Below are 18,003 nucleotides of genomic sequence, written 5' to 3' on the forward strand. Positions count from 1 at the left end.
TTTTTGAAATAACTATGTCGCTTGTGGACCGGGGCACTTCAATGCCAAGAAAATATTTTAACTTACCCAAATCTTTAATCTGAAAACGGTTATAGAGATGTGTCTTCAGTTGAAGGATACTATCCTCGTTATTTTTAGTAATAATAATATTGTCCACATAAACCACTAGATAAATGCATTGACCATTAGATGAGTGGCAATAAAAAACAGGGCAGTCGGCCTCACTATGAATCATACCAAATTCCTGAATAACTGTATTAAACCATCCAAACCAAACTTGCGGAGATTGTTTCATCCCATAAAGAGAGCATCAAAGTTTGCATACTAATCCAGACTCCCTCTGAGTAACAAAGTCAGGCGATTGTTTCATATAAACTTTCTCTTGAAGATCACTATGAGGAAAAGCATTTTTAATATCCAGCTGATAGGGAGATCAATGATTCATTACAGCAATGGATAAAAACAAGCGCACGAAGGCAATCTTAGCTACAGGAGAAAAAGTGTTACCGTAATCCAATCTAAAAATTTGACTCTAGCCTTTGGCAACTAGGCGTGCCTTAAGGCAATCATCTTCCCATTAATTAGGACCAACCTTCACAGTATAGACCCAACGGCAACCAACAGTAGATTTACCAAGAGGAAGAGACACCAATTCCCAAGTGTCACTAGAATGTAAAGCATCTGTCTCATCAACCATAGCTTGGCGCCTACCTGGATCTGAAAGTGTTTCACTAGTAGTTTTAGGAACAGTAATAGAAGATAAAGTAGACACAAAAGGATAATAAGGGGAAGCCAAGCGATGGTAGCTAAGGAATGTGTATATGGGGTGAGGGTTGTGAGGAAAGCGTATACCTTTTCAAGTGGTAATGGGTTCAAGAGAAGGGTTAACATCTGGCTCAAAAACAACTGGCTGGTCCAAGACAGGTGAAGATGTCAGAGCACGAGGTGAGTTATCAAGTTCTTTGTCAACAGCTGTAGAAGGATGTGGACGACGATGATAAACCTGAAGGGGACGTTCAAGGATGGTAAGAGTAATATCGAAAGAAGGAGAACAAAGGTAAGGAGTGGGAAGAATCTCAAAAACTGGATGACTCTCGACAGGGAATGACAAAAAGAAAAGAGATTCCTCAAAAAAGGTAACATCAACAGAGATGAAATAATGCTAGGAAAAATGTGGCACTATTCTTTATAAATTGAAAATTAAATTAATAGTAAAAAGATCCTTTTAACACGCTTCCCAAGGCATAAATTTCTTTATGAAGCACTGTAGAATTTTCCTTCTAAAGGACTCTGTAATTTCCTTTTGAAGCATAATTTATTTTCCTTCCGAAGCAACATTATTTTCCTTCCAAAACAGCATTTATTTTCTTTCCAAAGCAACATTTTTATTCCTTCCGAATGGGCATTATTTTCTGTGCGAAGCAGCATTATTTTCCTTGCAAAGAAGCATTTTTATTCCTTCTGAAGAGGCATTTATTTTCCTTTCGAAACAACATTTTTATCGTCAATTCTCCCTTCCAAAATGGTCGTGGCGCCTTATTTTTCTCTAGAAATTACCAACGCGTGCTACGTGGCACGTGGTATTTCTTCTAGGGCTGGTAATTTTGAACATGACCCGATTACACGACATGACATAACTCGAAATTAAGTGGATTAGGGTTGGGGTTAATCGGGTTCGGATCATAAATGGGTCAACTCGTCTATGACACGATTATTTTCGTGTCTTAAGCGGGTCAACTCGTCTAACCCGTTTAGACACGTAATGACCCGTTTAATAAAACATGTTAACGGGTTGACCCGAACACGTTAACACGATTATATACGAAATGACACGTTTAATTAAAAGGGTTAATGGGTTGATCTGAACGCGTTAACACGATTATACACGAAATAACATGTTTAAAACTAAATAACACATTTAACAGGTGACACAACATGACCCGTTTAAATTAAACGGATTAAACAGGTTAACATGTGACACGACACGTTTAGTTAAACTAGTCGTGTCGTGTTACACGTTTAATAAACGTGTCGTGTTTGGGTTTAAGAAATTTGACACAATTATTAAACGAGTTGTGTTTGGATTAATTTGATACGTGTTATATGAGTGTTTCAACACGGCACGATTACGACCCGCCAACCCGTATTGCCACCCCTAATTTTTTCCCTGCACCTCATTCGGATGCAATTTCCTTCCGAACCTGCGCCTGCATGTTGCCCCTGACGCTCGGGCCACGTGGCCCTCAGTTTTTCCTTCCCTCTGAAGCTCTTTCTGCGCTAGCCCCTGCGTTCGCATGGCAGCCTCATAAGCACGCCTGCATGAGCGTACTCCCCGAGCGAGTGCATGTATTCCCGAGCCCACTTCCCAGTATGCCACCTGGCACCTCCAAAATTACTGGGAGAAGCAAAACCTAGTGCATCCAATTAGAATCAATCCCAGGATGCCCAGCTCCCAAGCCTCCCTCATGTGTGCACGCGACTGTCTGACCTGCCTATTGGTTCATTACATGTTATGCATATTTTAATTTTCTACTAAAATTGATGGCAATTTTCCCAAATTATATTTGCACCCTAAAATTTTCCAAACTTATTTAATGCCCCCGCAAACCTCGAAAGCCATGTGGGCCCTTTTGGTTGGGCCATGTGGCTTTCCCAAAACCCTCATTTTGTCAATCAAACTGCATGCAGAGGCCTCACACACTACCTTGACTCTTAATCTTCAACAGAGAATAATCACTCGTGAAAATATTATGGAAATCCTTAAAATAATAAATAATGCTTGGAAGTATCCTATGATAACCCGAAGCTCTGTCGGGATAAGCCTCCTAGAGGCTAAGAACCTACTTCGACAGTTTGCCATGAGACCCGCATTCTCCCGGAGGACTCCCTAGGCTGTTTAGTCCTCCAAGAAGAATTCCTCTTAAGCTGATCCAAGTGCTTCTAACACACATGTTCGCCCCCCCAATATCTGGTACTATATTATGATTTGGTACTATATTATGATCATGCCTCCTCTTATCAACAAAGGTATCTCATTTGTATTTATTAAATGGATCATTCATTTATTGAAACTATTTTCCTACACGTACTAACTTAAGCATCGGAGGGCATACGTGAGTGAGGAATCCCCGCGTGCCTTCTAACTTGTTTATGTGAGTGCAGTTATGCCTTGAACGGACCAAAGGTTACTCTTGATTGGATCAATCCACTACCGAAAATGCCTATAAGGGATTATATGAGACCCCAGCTAGATAATTGAAGACTAGAGCTACTCAACATATATTTTCACAAACAAACACCTGTTATGTAATACCTCAAGAGCCTAGAGAAGTTAGTATATATCGAGGATAGTGTAAGGAAGGAAACAACACCAGCTGGAACAACTTACCCTGATGGGCCTACACGAACTTCCCAGGGGGGTCACCCATCCCTGGATTACCCCAGGTCAAGCACGCTTAACTTGGGAGTTCTTTGCCAACATTCAGCCCAAAACGGGAGGAAGGACCGGAACAACTTACCCTGATGGGCCTACACGAACTTCCCAGGGGGGTCACCCATCCCTGGATTACCCCAGGTCAAGCATGCTTAACTTGGGAGTTCTTTGCCAACATTCAGCCCAAAAGGTATCCAGCTGGTGTTGTTTCTTTCCTTACACTATCCTCGATATATACTAACTTCTCTGGGCTCTTGGGGTATTACATTCTCCCCCCCTTGAGCACATGACGTCCTCATCATGCGACCTTACAACCGGTCCCAGATCTCCCCCCGATGCATGGCCGATGTGGGATTTGCCTAAGGTGCCTACACGCACCCCCCCTCAGGGACTCAGCTTCCTCGCTGAGGTTTGCCTCACCACCGCGCTCAGAGGCTCGGGGGTCGGCTCTGATACCATTTGTAACATCCCGTTCGAGCGATAGGAAGATCCGGAACAACTTACCCTGATGGGCCTACACGAACTTCCCAGGGGGGTCACCCATCCCTGGATTACCCCAGGTCAAGCACGCTTAACTTGAGAGTTCTTTGCCAACATTCAGCCCAAAAGGTATCCAGCTGGTGTTGTTTCATTTCTTACACTATCCTCGATATATACTAACTTCTCTGGGCTCTCGGGGTATTACATGTTAGCTGCCTGCCTCGCCTTATCGTGACTCCGACATTCCCGCCTCACAACTTCTAATTGTTGTATTTTTGACAACAACAAGCCTAATCCACCACTTTGGATTCTGGCCTTCAAACAATGGAATATCTAGCTTAGGCATAGGGAAATAAGGCTGGTTTTGATTAGCAAGTATCCCTTGCCTTTTCAAAAATCTCTCCGCTTACAGCAGAATCCTTTTCGAAATCCAAGAAATCTATTACCCTAGGGGTTGGTCCAAGTTCAAGAAAGATTGGATCAGTCATTTCCCTATGAGGGAAGTTAGGTGACAACTTACATGATTTTGCCTAGAAAACATTGCCATAAAATTCTGCATCTGCTCGCGTATCTGACTGCTTATTTACTCGCGCATCTGATGGACTGCATTGTCCAACTTCTTTTCCATTTCATATTCCATAGATCCTATTCGAATCTATATTTCCAACACACATGCAGTCACCTGCTATAACTGCGACTCCATCTGCTTCATTCTGGTTTTGTCTGCCATTGCTATTCTCTGTTTGAGGTTAGTGTTGCAACTTCTTGAAAGTTCGTAGGGATCATCGAAATCGCTAGGCCTTGTTTCGCTGCCTAGATTATCGAAATTCACCTGACTCTGCTTACTGTTGAGATTGCTGGAAGTTGCTTAACTTTGCTTTGTAGTTGGAAAAGTCGAAGGTCAAGGAATCGCCTCTGGATTAGAATTCTGATACTACCTAAATTATAGTGACTCTAAGCTGCCTTCAAAAGTCGCCTTAATTCATCTTCAGAAACTGCCTTCTTGAATCGTTTAGATTTAATTCAGCAATTGAGGACAACCTTGTTCTAATACCAACTTGTTAGGATCCTAGGGTTTACCTAGGGGTTTTTGAGGAAAATACCAAGAACAATAGATAAATGGAGGGGGAATTAGACAAAATAAGGGAGATAACAGACAGAATTTGGCAGAAAAATCAAGGGAGCTCAAGAGAGAGGACATAAATTTGGATATCAATTCACATAATCCCATCTTTACATCTTTGGTAGCTTTACTTTCCCTATGTAGGTAATTATGTTACAGAGTTAAAACATAAAATACCAAAACTATCTACTACTACCAACTATATTTTCTATTATATCCTTGGGATCTTGACAACTTTTTGCATTATATAGAGGCTTCTAAAATACAATGAGCTGTCACACAAGGAAATTGCCACCACAGGAGAAACAGGTGGCAACAAATAGGGAGGAAAGATGGCAGCAACTTCAACTGGAGCGAGAAGCTGGACATTTAACAAGAAAGACGCCGGCTATTGGGGCTGCTACACTCAGCTGCTTCAAAAGCTTAGAGATGCCTATAAATATGTTCTCAATCTCTCATTTTTAGCACAAACAAGTTAGAGTGAGAGACTTTTAGGGGTAAAGTGAGAAAGGGAAGTGCTGAAGAAAAGTGAGGACGAGCTAAAGAAGTGAAGGGGCTCTGCTGAAAAGTTGAGGATAAGTTGAAGAAATGAGAGTTTAGCTTGAGGGAAGTGCGTCTTTTGTTAGGGAATGAATTAAGCAATAAAAAAAAAAAAACTACAATATAATCTCTCACACACATAAAACAAATTTATGTGGTTTAACAAACATTGCCTACGTCCGTGGTCACATTAGGTGTTTTTTACTATTTTGAGAAGATTACAATTACAAGAATGATGCTCATATATTTATAGACGAAAACTAGAGCAAATAGAACTCCTAGTTTGAACAAAATTCCTAATTCATTTAGGATTTCAAAAACAAATCTTCCAATTCCATTTGGTTTTGGGCATAACTTCCTATTTAGCTTTCTACTTGGGAGGTCATGCCATTTTCTATTTAGGTTTCAAGGGCTCCACCACCAAGCCCCCGCAAGGGGTGCTGCCCCCTTGACCCCCAACCGTTGACCAGGTAACAAGACTCTTGTGCTAGTTCTGTGTAGGTGTCATAAATCGAATTAACTCTACATTTCCAACATCTTTTGCTATTCATTTACGTTAGCATGAAAAATGTGATGTTTCTATATGGTAGCCTAATGTGTACTGTGACATGTTGCATGCATGATATGTGTGGATACTGTAAGCATGCCACATGAAAGGACAATTCACAGATGATGCTAAAAATTATCTGTTTGACACAGTTAAGGTCTTTGTTTTCAAAAATCTTATTTTGTGTGCATGAGTTCAACAAGTGATTTTTTTTTTTTTAGATTACGCTTTATCACTCACACTCCCGTTGCTTAGCCCACGAGCTTAATCAATAATTTTAATTTGATGTTTAATCAATACTTTCCTATGTTAAGCTTATTTAATTTGATGTTTGGATACAACCCCATGGAATAAGACAAACGGATTTTTTATTTAAATTTTGCAATCAAAAGGATACGGTCTCATTGTGATCTGGAGGTCACAAGTTCAAATCGGGGAACAACCTTTTTGCCCCTATGTACAATTGACTTCCCCAGAGCCAGCAATATGGGGAGCCTTGTGCACTGGGTTCACCCATTTCTTTTTTCCTTTTTTTTTTTTTTTTTTTGGTGGCATTCAAAGATGTTTTGACTAAACTGCACATGGTCAAATAGACCCTTAAGATGGATTGCAATTTAGTGAAAAATAACACTTAGAAATTAACTTCATGACTTCAAAGATCTCATTAGCACAAATATATGACGCGAATTCATATCTAAGTGCACATAAATACATGCAAGCATATATATAAACTGTGACACAATTGGATATATGTATGCGTATGTAGGGAGAAGGGGGGCAAGGAAGGCGGGAGAGAGATTTTGTACATGTTGTAAGGCCCAACATTTGGGCCTTATTTTTAGAAGGCCCAAGGGGAGCCTGGCCCAATTGACTACTAAGCCACTAAGGCTCCCAACTCCCTTCCCCCTTCTTCCGTTCTTCTCGTTGCAGCTCACTCTCTCTCTCACTCTCTCTCTCTCTTCCAAGAACGCTCTGTAAATCACCGATTTTGCGAAAGTCAACCGTTGGATCTTGGATCCGACTGCATTTTCACCGTAAAAGCAGCCCCGATCTACAAGTGGGTAAGTCATTTAGTTTCATTAGCCCTATTTTCAACATAGATTCGTGATATATACATGTATATACGCATGGTTGGGTTGGCTAGAAGTTTGAACTTAGATCTACGAAGATCTGGCCATCGAATCTGGCTGATTTTTGGGTATTTTGGTCTATGGAGGTAAGAGAGTCGAGTGGTGGCCTTGGATCACTGGAAAACGCCGGTCGCGGTTGCCGGCGACGACTAGCAGGGTGCTTTTCAAATCTGGCTAGAAATTTAAAAATCAGATCTACGGAAATCCAGCCGTTAGATCTGCCCATTTTTGTATATATTGACCTCATTGGCTTGGCGATTCTAATGTAGGTTCTGATTGTGGAAATATTCGGCCAGCGGTTGTGGCCGGTTTAGGCTGTTTTTGCGTTAGGCATAGGTTAGCGGGGCCCAATTGGTTCATGGGCTAGTCCAATGTGCTCGGGGCCGGGTCTGGCCAGCTGTGGCAGCCTCGGGTCGGTCCAAATCTTAGATGACTTTGATCTTGTGTTTATTTAATTCTCATGTGATTTAATAATTTTCTTAGGTGACCTTGATAATCCCCAGCTGAGAGGCATTTGAGGGAATTCCAAATCTTTGTAACACTGTGAGTGGGTAAATTGTATTATGGTGGTAATTGTTGCATTTATATTTCTTGTCATTCTGGTATTCTATATATATTATTCATGATTTCATTCTTTAATTGCATATGAGAAATTGGAATTCATATTGTCTTATTTGCGCATATTGACCCTTGTGGTTGATTGCATTTATGTTTATGTGCACTGGGTTCACCTTTTTCTTTTCCCCCTTTTTTTTTTGTTGCATGCAAAGTTGTTTTGACTAAACTGCACATGGTCAAATATACCCTTAAGATGGGTTTCAATTTAGAGATATATAACACTTGAAATTAACTTCATGACTTCAAAGATCTCATTAGCTCAAATATATGACGGCGAATTCATATCTAAGTGGACATAAATACATTCAAGCATATATATCAACTGTGACAACACACATTTGGATATATGTATGCATATGTATACATATAGAGAGGGGAGAAGGGGGGGAGGAAGGCAGGAGAGAGACTTTGTATATGTATAGTTTCTAATCCTTACACCATAATAACAATTGCAAGCCTTTAATCCTACTAGGTGGGATTAAAGGCATGGTCATCTAGTTAAATGAATTCTAACTCTCCAACCATCTCTACTCATGGTCATCCAGTTTCTGATCTGATCCTTAAAGAAGTAATTACCCTAGAAAAGGTTTTCTTGAAATATGATTATATAAACTGAAAGTGCTGTATTTAAGCATCAGTTGTCAAAAAAGAAAGAAAGAAATACTTAAGCACGTACCTTAAGATAAAAATCAAAGTATTAGCAATATAGGCAACCATTTCCCTGAAAATAAGGAATAAGAGAAACTTCCTCAGTTAATGAACAAAACATGATGTGCATGATAGATTGTTTATAAATTAAACAAGTCGCAACTTGGAAAAAAAAAAGTAGCAAGACCAGTTATGTTTACAAATTTTTTCTTCCAATGATGATTCTGCTGAAAAGCATTAGCAAACACTAACACAACAAGGTTTCCGCGGACTAGACTTGGCCGGGCTCTAGAGAAGAACACTTTGCCATGAGAACCATTCATCTGGCAGGAACTCTATCATTTAGCACTTCAGTATAGAGTATTTTAGGGGGAAATTGTGGCTCATTTGTTGAGCTTGGCTTAGTGTTTGCATGTTTAGTTTGACATTTTTCCATCTTTAATTCTAAAAATAAAGATGTAAGAGCTACAGCCCGAGAGCTTTAAGAATTATAAGAATTTAGAGAATTCCCTTGCTTTGTCCAACCATCAGTATTCATTGTGAATCAATTATTGTTAATGCCTTTAGTTTGGTATTTTTGTGTGAAGCAATAGACCATAGAAGAGTAAAATTCCAGAATTCAGCATGATTCAATGAATATAAATTGTCTATCCTTTTCTTGCATGGTTGAGTCAAATAATTAAAACCACTATGAGGAGATTTATAATAGCACAACCACTTATGAAAGATTCATTGTTTCTACCTGTAAGCAGGTTAGCATTAGCGAATTGATTTCACATTACTGTGAAGAGTAGCACTATTTCACATTAGTTCCTCTCTCTTTCCACCACTCTTCTTTATTTACCTCGGTATCAAAGTTTTAAAGTAACGGCAACTATATTTTATTAGGATCTAGCGATGCCAAGTCATAAACTAAACTTGGCTCTGGATTGTGATTTATTTGTCATGTAAAGATAGAAAATATGTCAACACAATTCGGATTGACAAAGCTCCAATCCTAGAGTGGGTTTGAACAGCCATTGTGAAACAGATTCTGAGATTGTTTTGGAGATTTGAAGATTTCAATGATGTGCCACAACTCAGATTCAAGAATTCAGCACCTTGGAGGATTGCTTGAATGGATAAATTATCCGGGGAGAAAATCCTGATAGAGATTTTGATCCTTCAAGTGGTCTGTGTATAAGTTCTCTCTCATTCTCCAAAGTGTATTCTTCCTATCATCTTGTGTGACATAAGAAAGTGTATAACTGTATTCTTCCTAGGTATCAGGTCATCCATGGTTTTCTCTTAGCACTCAGGTTCCACGTGTATCAGTTGTCCACCATGTTGCTTCAATTATTGTGACGCATTTTAATCTTTTAAACCTTTACCATTGCACTCTGTAATTTTTCATATTTAAAGTTTTTGAACATCTTAAAGACAAAATGACAGATCCTCTTCTGGTACTTAAAAATGTAGGTTTTATTGCTTTAAGCTCCTCTAATTAACTTAAAATCACTTGAACTTAATGAATTCAATTTTCAGAAGGGCTACAAAAAAGAAAAAAAAGAAAAGAAAAGAAAAGAGACCATACCAAAAATGATGCAACCTTTGTTGACTACCACCCTTAAAAGCAGTCCTAGCAAATGCAGCATAGAACCTGCCCATGTATATTGGTATCAAGAAGCTATTGGCTAAATGCAAAACTCTATAACTCAATTCAACTTACATCCCCAAAGTCATCACTGCCAGAACACCAGAAACATCAGCACCTTCTTGAGCCTTTCACATCAGGAGGGAAAATTATGTTATTGCATTGAACATATGTTTAAATGAATCACTTTAGTAGCCAAACTGCTAAAGTCATGCTGAAGCATATGCTAAAAATAGCCCCTGAATGCACATTGTGGCTAGTTAGAGAGACTGGTGGGAGAGGTCTCAAGGCCATCCTTTGTGCTTCGTGGCTTAAAGTAATAAAGCAAGGTGTTGACCTGAATCTCTGTGTGCTGTGTGTGCGCATTTATGGTTGCAAGTGTATCCTTGACATAGTTGGTTGAGACCAAGTGTGGTGAGTTGGAGCCATCACAAAGTGGAAAATTTTGTACCTTGAGACAATAGTGAACATAGAAAATGAAGGATAAAAACAGCAGCAAAATGAAACTAGCAACATTCAACCTCCAGTTAGACTGCTTCTAGACAGATGGTATGCAAAAACTACCATAAAGCAACATGTTCCCTTACATTCAATTTCAAAAAGTAAACTAAACCATTTCTCACCAATAAAACCCTTGAATCCTCATCGCATCAGAACAGTTTGAATATCAAAAACTCTTCTCAACTGCCAAGCCGAGCCAACAATGTTGGGCATGGATATGAAGACAAAACAACACAATCAAAACATGCCAGACCACCATTCTCAGAAAAGTTTAGAGACAACACAACAACAAATAATTATAATATTGATGTTTCATCCCATCAAAATAGTAAGAAATTAATTTTCTACTTTGTGCATTTTGGAAATCAAATTTGAATAGAGAAATCCTAATATCTCCTTTAAAATGCACAAATTGAAATTTCAATAGAAGGGTTTGATCTCATTTTGAAACATCTACAAACAAACAAAATTGAAAGTTTAGATTGCGTTCTTTTTGTTGTTTTCAGTCTGTTTTGAGTTTTTAATTTTTCAAAACATTAAAAATACATTCACTTTGGTATTTTCAAAAATGCATTTTCGAAAATAAAAAAAAAAAAATTGTGAAAGAAACCCACAACATTTGTTGTTTTGGGTGTTTCAATACAAAACACGGAAGACACCCCCCCTCCCCAAAATCTTGTAGACCTCTTATTTCTCTCTCTTTCTCTCTCAAGCTTTGGTCGTTGATCGCACTTGCCTTCTTCGTCACTGCCACAAGCTGCCATCAACTGCGTTCGCCACTGCCATCACCATCGTGAGCTGCCGTTCGATTTTGCTGGTTTTGTCTCTTCTTTCCTCTCTTATTTTCCTTTTCTTGTTGGTTTTTGGGTATGTTGGTTGATGGGCCTTGGGTGTCGGGTGTTTGCCTTTGATTGCCAAAAACCACTTGCCACGGTGGGCAGTGGCGATTGGCAGTGCATATATAAGTGGGTGGATCGAACGAACGTTTAAGTTTAAATCTAATAAGATTTAGCCATTGGATAATTGTTGGTTTTTTGGTATGTTGGTCGATAGGCCCTTGGGTGTTAGGTGATTGCCTCTGATCACCGAAAACCATCGACCACGGTAGCAAGTGGCGATTGGCAATGCGTTTTGAGTCTTGTGGCCGAAAATTAAAATTAGATTTACGCAAATTCAACTGTTAAATCTGACCAATTTTTGTGTATGTTAACCCTATTGGCTTGAAGTTTCTAATGGTAGGCTCTGATCGTGTGAATGTCTGGTTGACGAAGAAGATGTAGGGCGTTAGAGAAAAAGAAAAGAGAAAAAAAGAAAAATTTATTATTAAATTTTGAAAATAAAATTGTATATTTATTTAAAATTTTAAAAACATAGTATATCTATATTATAATTAAAAATATAAGATAGCATATAATATATTATTAAGTGTATAATTTAATATAAATTATTGTTAAGATGTATCTTAGTAATTTATTAATCAAATTTGTTTTTTTATTTTAATAGTAAATTTTTATTAAAAAAGTTAATTTTATTATTTAATAATTAAATTTATTAAATAAAATATCATAAAAGAATTTTTTTTTTTCAAAATTTCAAAGTAAACACTTTTTCTAATTTTCTATTTTAAGAAATAATTTTTTAAAATAATAAAAGGAACAAATTTTTTAAAATTTTAAAATAGATACTTAAAATATAAAATTAAAAATAAATTTAAGATTGAAATACGAAGAGAATTCTATCTTCGTATTTCAATAATAATTGTATAGGATGTATCACTAGTCCAAGGCCTGTTAATACGAGCAACTACAGTCATGAGTTTGGATCTTGTGATTAAACTTATTTGGGTGATTCAGAACTATTGGATTCACTTAGGGTTATACCTCAAATCAATTGGAGCTCCCAATACTGCTTTCCATTCCCTGGCGACTACAGGCCAATAAAATCATGTCCAAGCAAGGTCACAAGGCACCAGTCAGCCCCCTATCACCTTTTTTTCACTTAGCAACCAAGCAAATGGAAATTGTGAAGGTCATGCAAAGATTAATATTTTACCAAACCTTTGATCATTAATTCTCACAAAAAATATAGTTAGGAATAAATCAGCCCAATAATGCATATTAAACTATCCAACACTCATGTACAATCCTGACTCACATGTGGAGAGGTATATGATATAATTTAATAGGTACTCAAATACAAATAAAACAAAGTACACAATAATATAAGCTGGAAAGATGAAACAATGACACAGGTGGTCCTATTGATGTCTAAGCTTCAGTGGCATGTTAGATCACTAATTATTCCATAAGCTTAAGTTGTTAGAAGATGGGTCTGACAACATTTTTAAAACTATCCAATGTTCTAATAACAGACACAGCAAGCGTTCAAAATTAATAAGGACACATGGATTCTGTAAATTTAAATAACGAAGTAGAATCTCACTGAAGCTGGACTAAGATAACACTACTAGACTGGCCAGAAATGGCACATCGAACAAAGGAATTCAAAATAGCCAGCAAAAATCTGGTCATGTTTTGAAATATCCAAGCTTATACTAGGCAGATTTCAACCATCAGCAGGAAATTCAAACATAAAAATACCAACTTTAGAACTGATATAGAAAATTTACTATTTTATTCAAAAGACCAGTCATCCAACCTACAGCCCAGAAGGAAAGAAAAAAAAAAAAAAGAAAGAAAAAAGAAGAAATAAAACAAGAAAAAACTAATTACAACAAATTAATTATTATATTTTAGAGTCTTCTGATCAAGCAAAATGAATTGATTTAGTCTAACATCCATTTTATGCAAGAAAACTTCATTAGAGATAACATATCTCAAATAAAAGTAAGCACAGTAAAACTCAGAATGATGAATGTATGAATCCTAAAATTTGGATGCCCCAAGTTGGCGAAGTTACATACTGTGAAGAAAGTAATGTAGCTCACTGTAAGTGTCAGCGCAATCTCTATGACAATGTCATTGACAATAAACCCAAGCCACAAAACAGATGCTATTCCAAACGCGAGACCCATGCCTACACTGGACCAAGAAATGAGCCTTAGAAGACAACTAAATGAGATAACAACATCAGTAGAGAATAAGGGAGAGTCTACTCCAAGAGAAACTAATGTGATTAAGAAAAATTACGCTCCGAGAGAAACTTTTGTTAGAAATTCTAGTACAGCTCCCCAACTAAAGGTCTGCCCAAGGACCATCCGAAAGAATAACTGATAGACCATTATTGCCGTCCTGAAAACAGAAAAAATGAAAATTTGTTAAGGATGTAACTACAAATAATTGTTATTTGTTTTCTTAAAATTGTTGACTCATCTAAAGGCTTAATGTGTTAGAGAGGGATACTTTCAAAATTATTTTCCCAATACCCCAATGAAGTATGGGAAGACCCTCATAAATATTAGTAAGTCAGCAAAGATCCAGTAGAAGAATTCTTGCTTGCCCTAATCACCTATAGGTTTAAATGTTAAGATAGAAGTGATTTCATTATTGTAATTCTCAACATACTGAAAGAAATGGACATCAACTAGTTGATTTTATGGCAACTAGTAGGAAAAGGCATAATATTGGGAAAGTTGAATACAAGAACGCAGGACAGAAAGAAGAAAGAAATATACCCGTCATTCATTAGGGATTCTCCTTCAATTATAGTACTCAATTTTTTGCTTGCACCTAGCTCTTTCAACAGAGCTACAACAGCCACAGGATCAGTAGCACTAAGAAGCCCTCCAATCAACAAAGAGGTCTTCCAGCTCCAGTCATATGGAAAAGTGAGCTGCAGAATATGTTTGTATATATTAGTTGAAACAGTAATATTTACTGACAACACAAAAGAGTTCAGCAAACCTTAATGGCAGATCCGAGACAGAAGGTTGATACGAGAACACCAGGCCCGGCAAGTATAATCATTTGTGCTATACACCTCTGCAGGGAAGTTAAGAGGATAGATAAAGCCACTCAAAATTTACATAGCTAAAAAAAAAAAAAAAGAAGCCGCTTGAAATTTCAAAATTATAAAAATCAGAAAGTAAATTACATGCTCAAAGCTAACACCAATTGAGTGAATATTAACATACAGAATCTAATAGCAAAGGTCTATATCAATATATCTTGCATACAACTATGATCAAGTTCAAAGATACAGTAACAGATTGCTAATTTCTAATAGCTGATGAATGACAGCTACTGCATAATGTTACATCACTAAACCATACAACTCACTGCTTTATGAAAGGCTATCATAGATTGCCTCTGTTGCTAGAACATCAGATATCTCAATCTATGAGATTGATTATCAATCTTAATTATCTTATAATTTATGAAATTGATTATAATCAATCTTAATTATTGGGATTGATTGATTTCCTTGTGAAGAAAAAGATAAATGTATATTATGTGTTTAGTTTTCTTCTATAGGTATCAGAGCCGTCTTTCTAGGGCATTTTTTTGGCCTTCATTGCCTTCCTTCCCAGCTCCTTTTGTCTCTCCAGCCTTCATTGCCAACTGTTTTGCCTTAATCGTTTCTAGGCTTTTTGGCGTATTTCTTGTCGGCCTTAATCGTCATTGCCACGTTCCTCGATTCTGCCATTGTTGCAGTTCTGCGATGTACATCCCTCAATTGCAGGCCTTTATTGCCGACTCCTTCATCCTCGTGTGTTACTCATATTCGGCATCACCCCTGTCTGCCCTACCCTTGGCTATTGCATACATCATTGTCTCTCTCGCGTCTGGTTCCAGTGTCCCTCGTCAGTCGTTCATCTCCAGCATTGCTCCTATTGGTCGTCACTGCCCCAAAATGAAAAGCTACTCAAGCTATTGTTTAATCTTCCTCATTTTGTTGTTTGCCTTGACATCTCCAGCAAGCATCCAACAACCACCGCCGACAGCCATCCGGCTCCCTACACTATTGCAAGCTAAGGGGAACAACATCATTTGTTGTTACTGTTGCATTGCAGGTTTGCCAACGGCCTTTCTAATGCTACTTTCGGAGCTGGAAGCAAGCTGTTCGTCGTTGCTTCTCATCAAAGACAATTGCAGGGCCTCCTTTTCACTAACGAAATTGGCAGGAACTATCTTTGACCGCAGTAGCATTTTTGTCAAGAGCTGGGTCAACAAACTGATTAACCTTGCTAGCAGCACGAGGAAGTGTTATAGATGGGGAGCCTTCTCAGATTTGGAAAAACTACTCACAACAAGGTGAGTTTGAGAGTGTTTGGATAGATTTTTTATGCAAAACTAGTCACTGGAAAATTGATTATTGATGGCGAGGGCAGGTATGTGCCTTAATTCTAAATCCTTTAATAACTCATATACAGCTAGAAATAATTTTTGGATCTTAAATTGTGGAGTCACTTATCACATGACACCTAACCTAAAATTCTTTGAGACCCTTGAACCAATATCTAGCTCCATAAAAATTACTTGATAATGGCCAAGCTATCCCTATAGTTGGACAAGGAAATATATGTTTAAACCCATCTCTACCTGCCCAACAAGTACTTTATGTGCCTAGCCTCTCAACCAATCTACTTTCGATTCACAAGCTTTTCCAAAGCCTTAATTGTTGTTTAATTTTCTCACCTCATGATTGTGTGTTTCAAGACTTAACCACAAGGAAGATGATTGGTCCTGCTAAGGCATTTAATGGGTTGTACTATTTATAAGGGAGCAGTGAGCCACCTGCAGGAGATCAATCTATCAGCCTAGCTTAAGTCACTCATCTTCTCTACATACTTCCACTCAATCCAATATCTAGCTTTAGTATTTTAGGTTAGGTCATTCTCTATTTCTTTTGTTAAAATCTATGTTTCCAGACTTGTTTAAAGGGGCAGATATCAATATGTTTCATTGTGATGTGTGTGAATTGTCCAAACACCATTAGGTACCTTATACTATTAGCAATAAACTTTCCTTATCTCCTTTTTCTTTGGTGCATTCTAATGTGTGGGAGCCTTCTAGGGTCTCTAATTATTCTGGGGCCAAATAGTTTGTATCCTTTATAGATGACTGCACTATGATGACATGGGTTTACTTACTCAAGGACAAAGCAGCCATCAACAACATTCTACCCTTATTTCATAGAATGATTCTCACTCAATTTGGGATTTCTATTAAAAGGATTAAGGCTGATAATGCAAGGGACTATTTTGATGATCATCTCAATCATTTTTTCCAACAAAAAGGGATTGTTCATGAATCATCTTGTGTGAAAACTCTCCAGCAGAATGGAGTTGCTGAAAAAAAAATGAGGCATCTCCTAAATGTTGCTAGGGCTTTCTTGCATTATCATTCAGTTCCTAAAACCTTTTGGGGTGAAGCAGTATTAACCGCAACCTATTTAATCAATAAGGTTCCCTCAAGAGTGTTAAATCAACTCTCCCCATTTCAGTGTCTCTCTACTCATTTTCAAGAAATTGGTCTGCATACTCCTCTCCCTCTTAAGATATTTGGTTGTGGCTTTTGTTCATGTATCTAAACATCATAGGGATAAATTTGATGCCCAAGCCCTTAAGTGTGTATTTCTTGGCTATTCTCCTATTCAAAAGAGGTACAAGTGCTATAATTCTCCTACCCAAAATGTCCTTGTATCTAGGGATGTAACCTTTGTTGAAAATCAATCTTTTTTCAATGTTCCTACTTCTAGTCCTCAGGGGGGGAGTGTTTCTATTGATCATGATCTTCCTATCTTAGAAGAGTGTCAGCCCTATCATCTTGAATCTTCTTTGGATCCTAACTTTTCTAATTCTCCTATTTATTTTAATCCTCAGCCAGTAGATTTTGGAGACTTGGAACCCTCGTCTAACTCTCCAATTCCTGTTCAGCCTAGGATATCTCATGTTCGGTTCAAAGGCTCACCATATGTGTATAAGAGGAAGGGACAGCCTAACCCAAGTGATATGCAAGATCCATCATCTACCCCTCGGCTAGGTTCGGAACTCACTTAACATTTTGATTTGCTTAACCCTACTGATTGTCCTAACCTTGAAATATAAGACCTGGATTTGCCTATTGCTGTTAGAAAAGGTGTGAGGAGTTGTACACAACATTCTATAACCAAATTTGTTTCTTATCACAGATTGTCCCTAAAACATAAAGTTTTTTGTCCTCCCTTGATTCCATAGCTATTCCTAAGACTGTAGAAAAGGCATTACTGAACCAGCATTGGGTACAAGCTATGCAAGAATAAATGAAGGCCTTAGAAAAAAATAATACCTAGGAAATGGTGCCTAAATCGAAGGGGGTTCAATTGGTAGGGTGCAGATGGATATTTAATGTGAAATGTAATGCTAATAGTACATTGGAAAGATACAAAGCTCAATTAGTGGCTAAGGGC

General features: G+C 37.9%; 2 protein-coding genes and 1 long non-coding RNA gene across 4 annotated transcripts in view; 1 reads left to right on the plus strand and 2 right to left on the minus strand.

The window, feature by feature from the left end:
* LOC127809667 (sodium/hydrogen exchanger 7) overlaps positions 1-18,003 on the minus strand; it is a 156,853-nt gene that overhangs the window by 34,124 nt on the left and 104,726 nt on the right. The gene's annotated exons all lie outside the window — the stretch shown is intronic.
* LOC127809954 (sodium/hydrogen exchanger 7-like) overlaps positions 1-18,003 on the minus strand; it is a 42,158-nt gene that overhangs the window by 7,642 nt on the left and 16,513 nt on the right. The window contains exons 4-10 of the mRNA XM_052349154.1: positions 14,517-14,594; positions 14,288-14,445; positions 13,803-13,904; positions 13,577-13,694; positions 10,228-10,280; positions 10,093-10,158; positions 8,548-8,592 (exon numbers count right to left, since the gene is read on the minus strand). Coding sequence (XP_052205114.1) covers positions 8,548-8,592; positions 10,093-10,158; positions 10,228-10,280; positions 13,577-13,694; positions 13,803-13,904; positions 14,288-14,445; positions 14,517-14,594 — 620 coding nt within the window. The remainder of the gene's footprint in view (positions 1-8,547; positions 8,593-10,092; positions 10,159-10,227; positions 10,281-13,576; positions 13,695-13,802; positions 13,905-14,287; positions 14,446-14,516; positions 14,595-18,003) is intronic.
* LOC127809669 (uncharacterized) lies at positions 6,982-8,532 on the plus strand. The gene is made up of 2 exons (XR_008025189.1): positions 6,982-7,184; positions 7,737-8,532. It is a non-coding gene; the product is annotated as an uncharacterized LOC127809669 (long non-coding RNA).

This window comes from Diospyros lotus, chromosome 9 (assembly GCF_014633365.1).
Source record: "Diospyros lotus cultivar Yz01 chromosome 9, ASM1463336v1, whole genome shotgun sequence".
In the NCBI taxonomy this organism is placed as follows: domain Eukaryota; kingdom Viridiplantae; phylum Streptophyta; class Magnoliopsida; order Ericales; family Ebenaceae; genus Diospyros; species Diospyros lotus.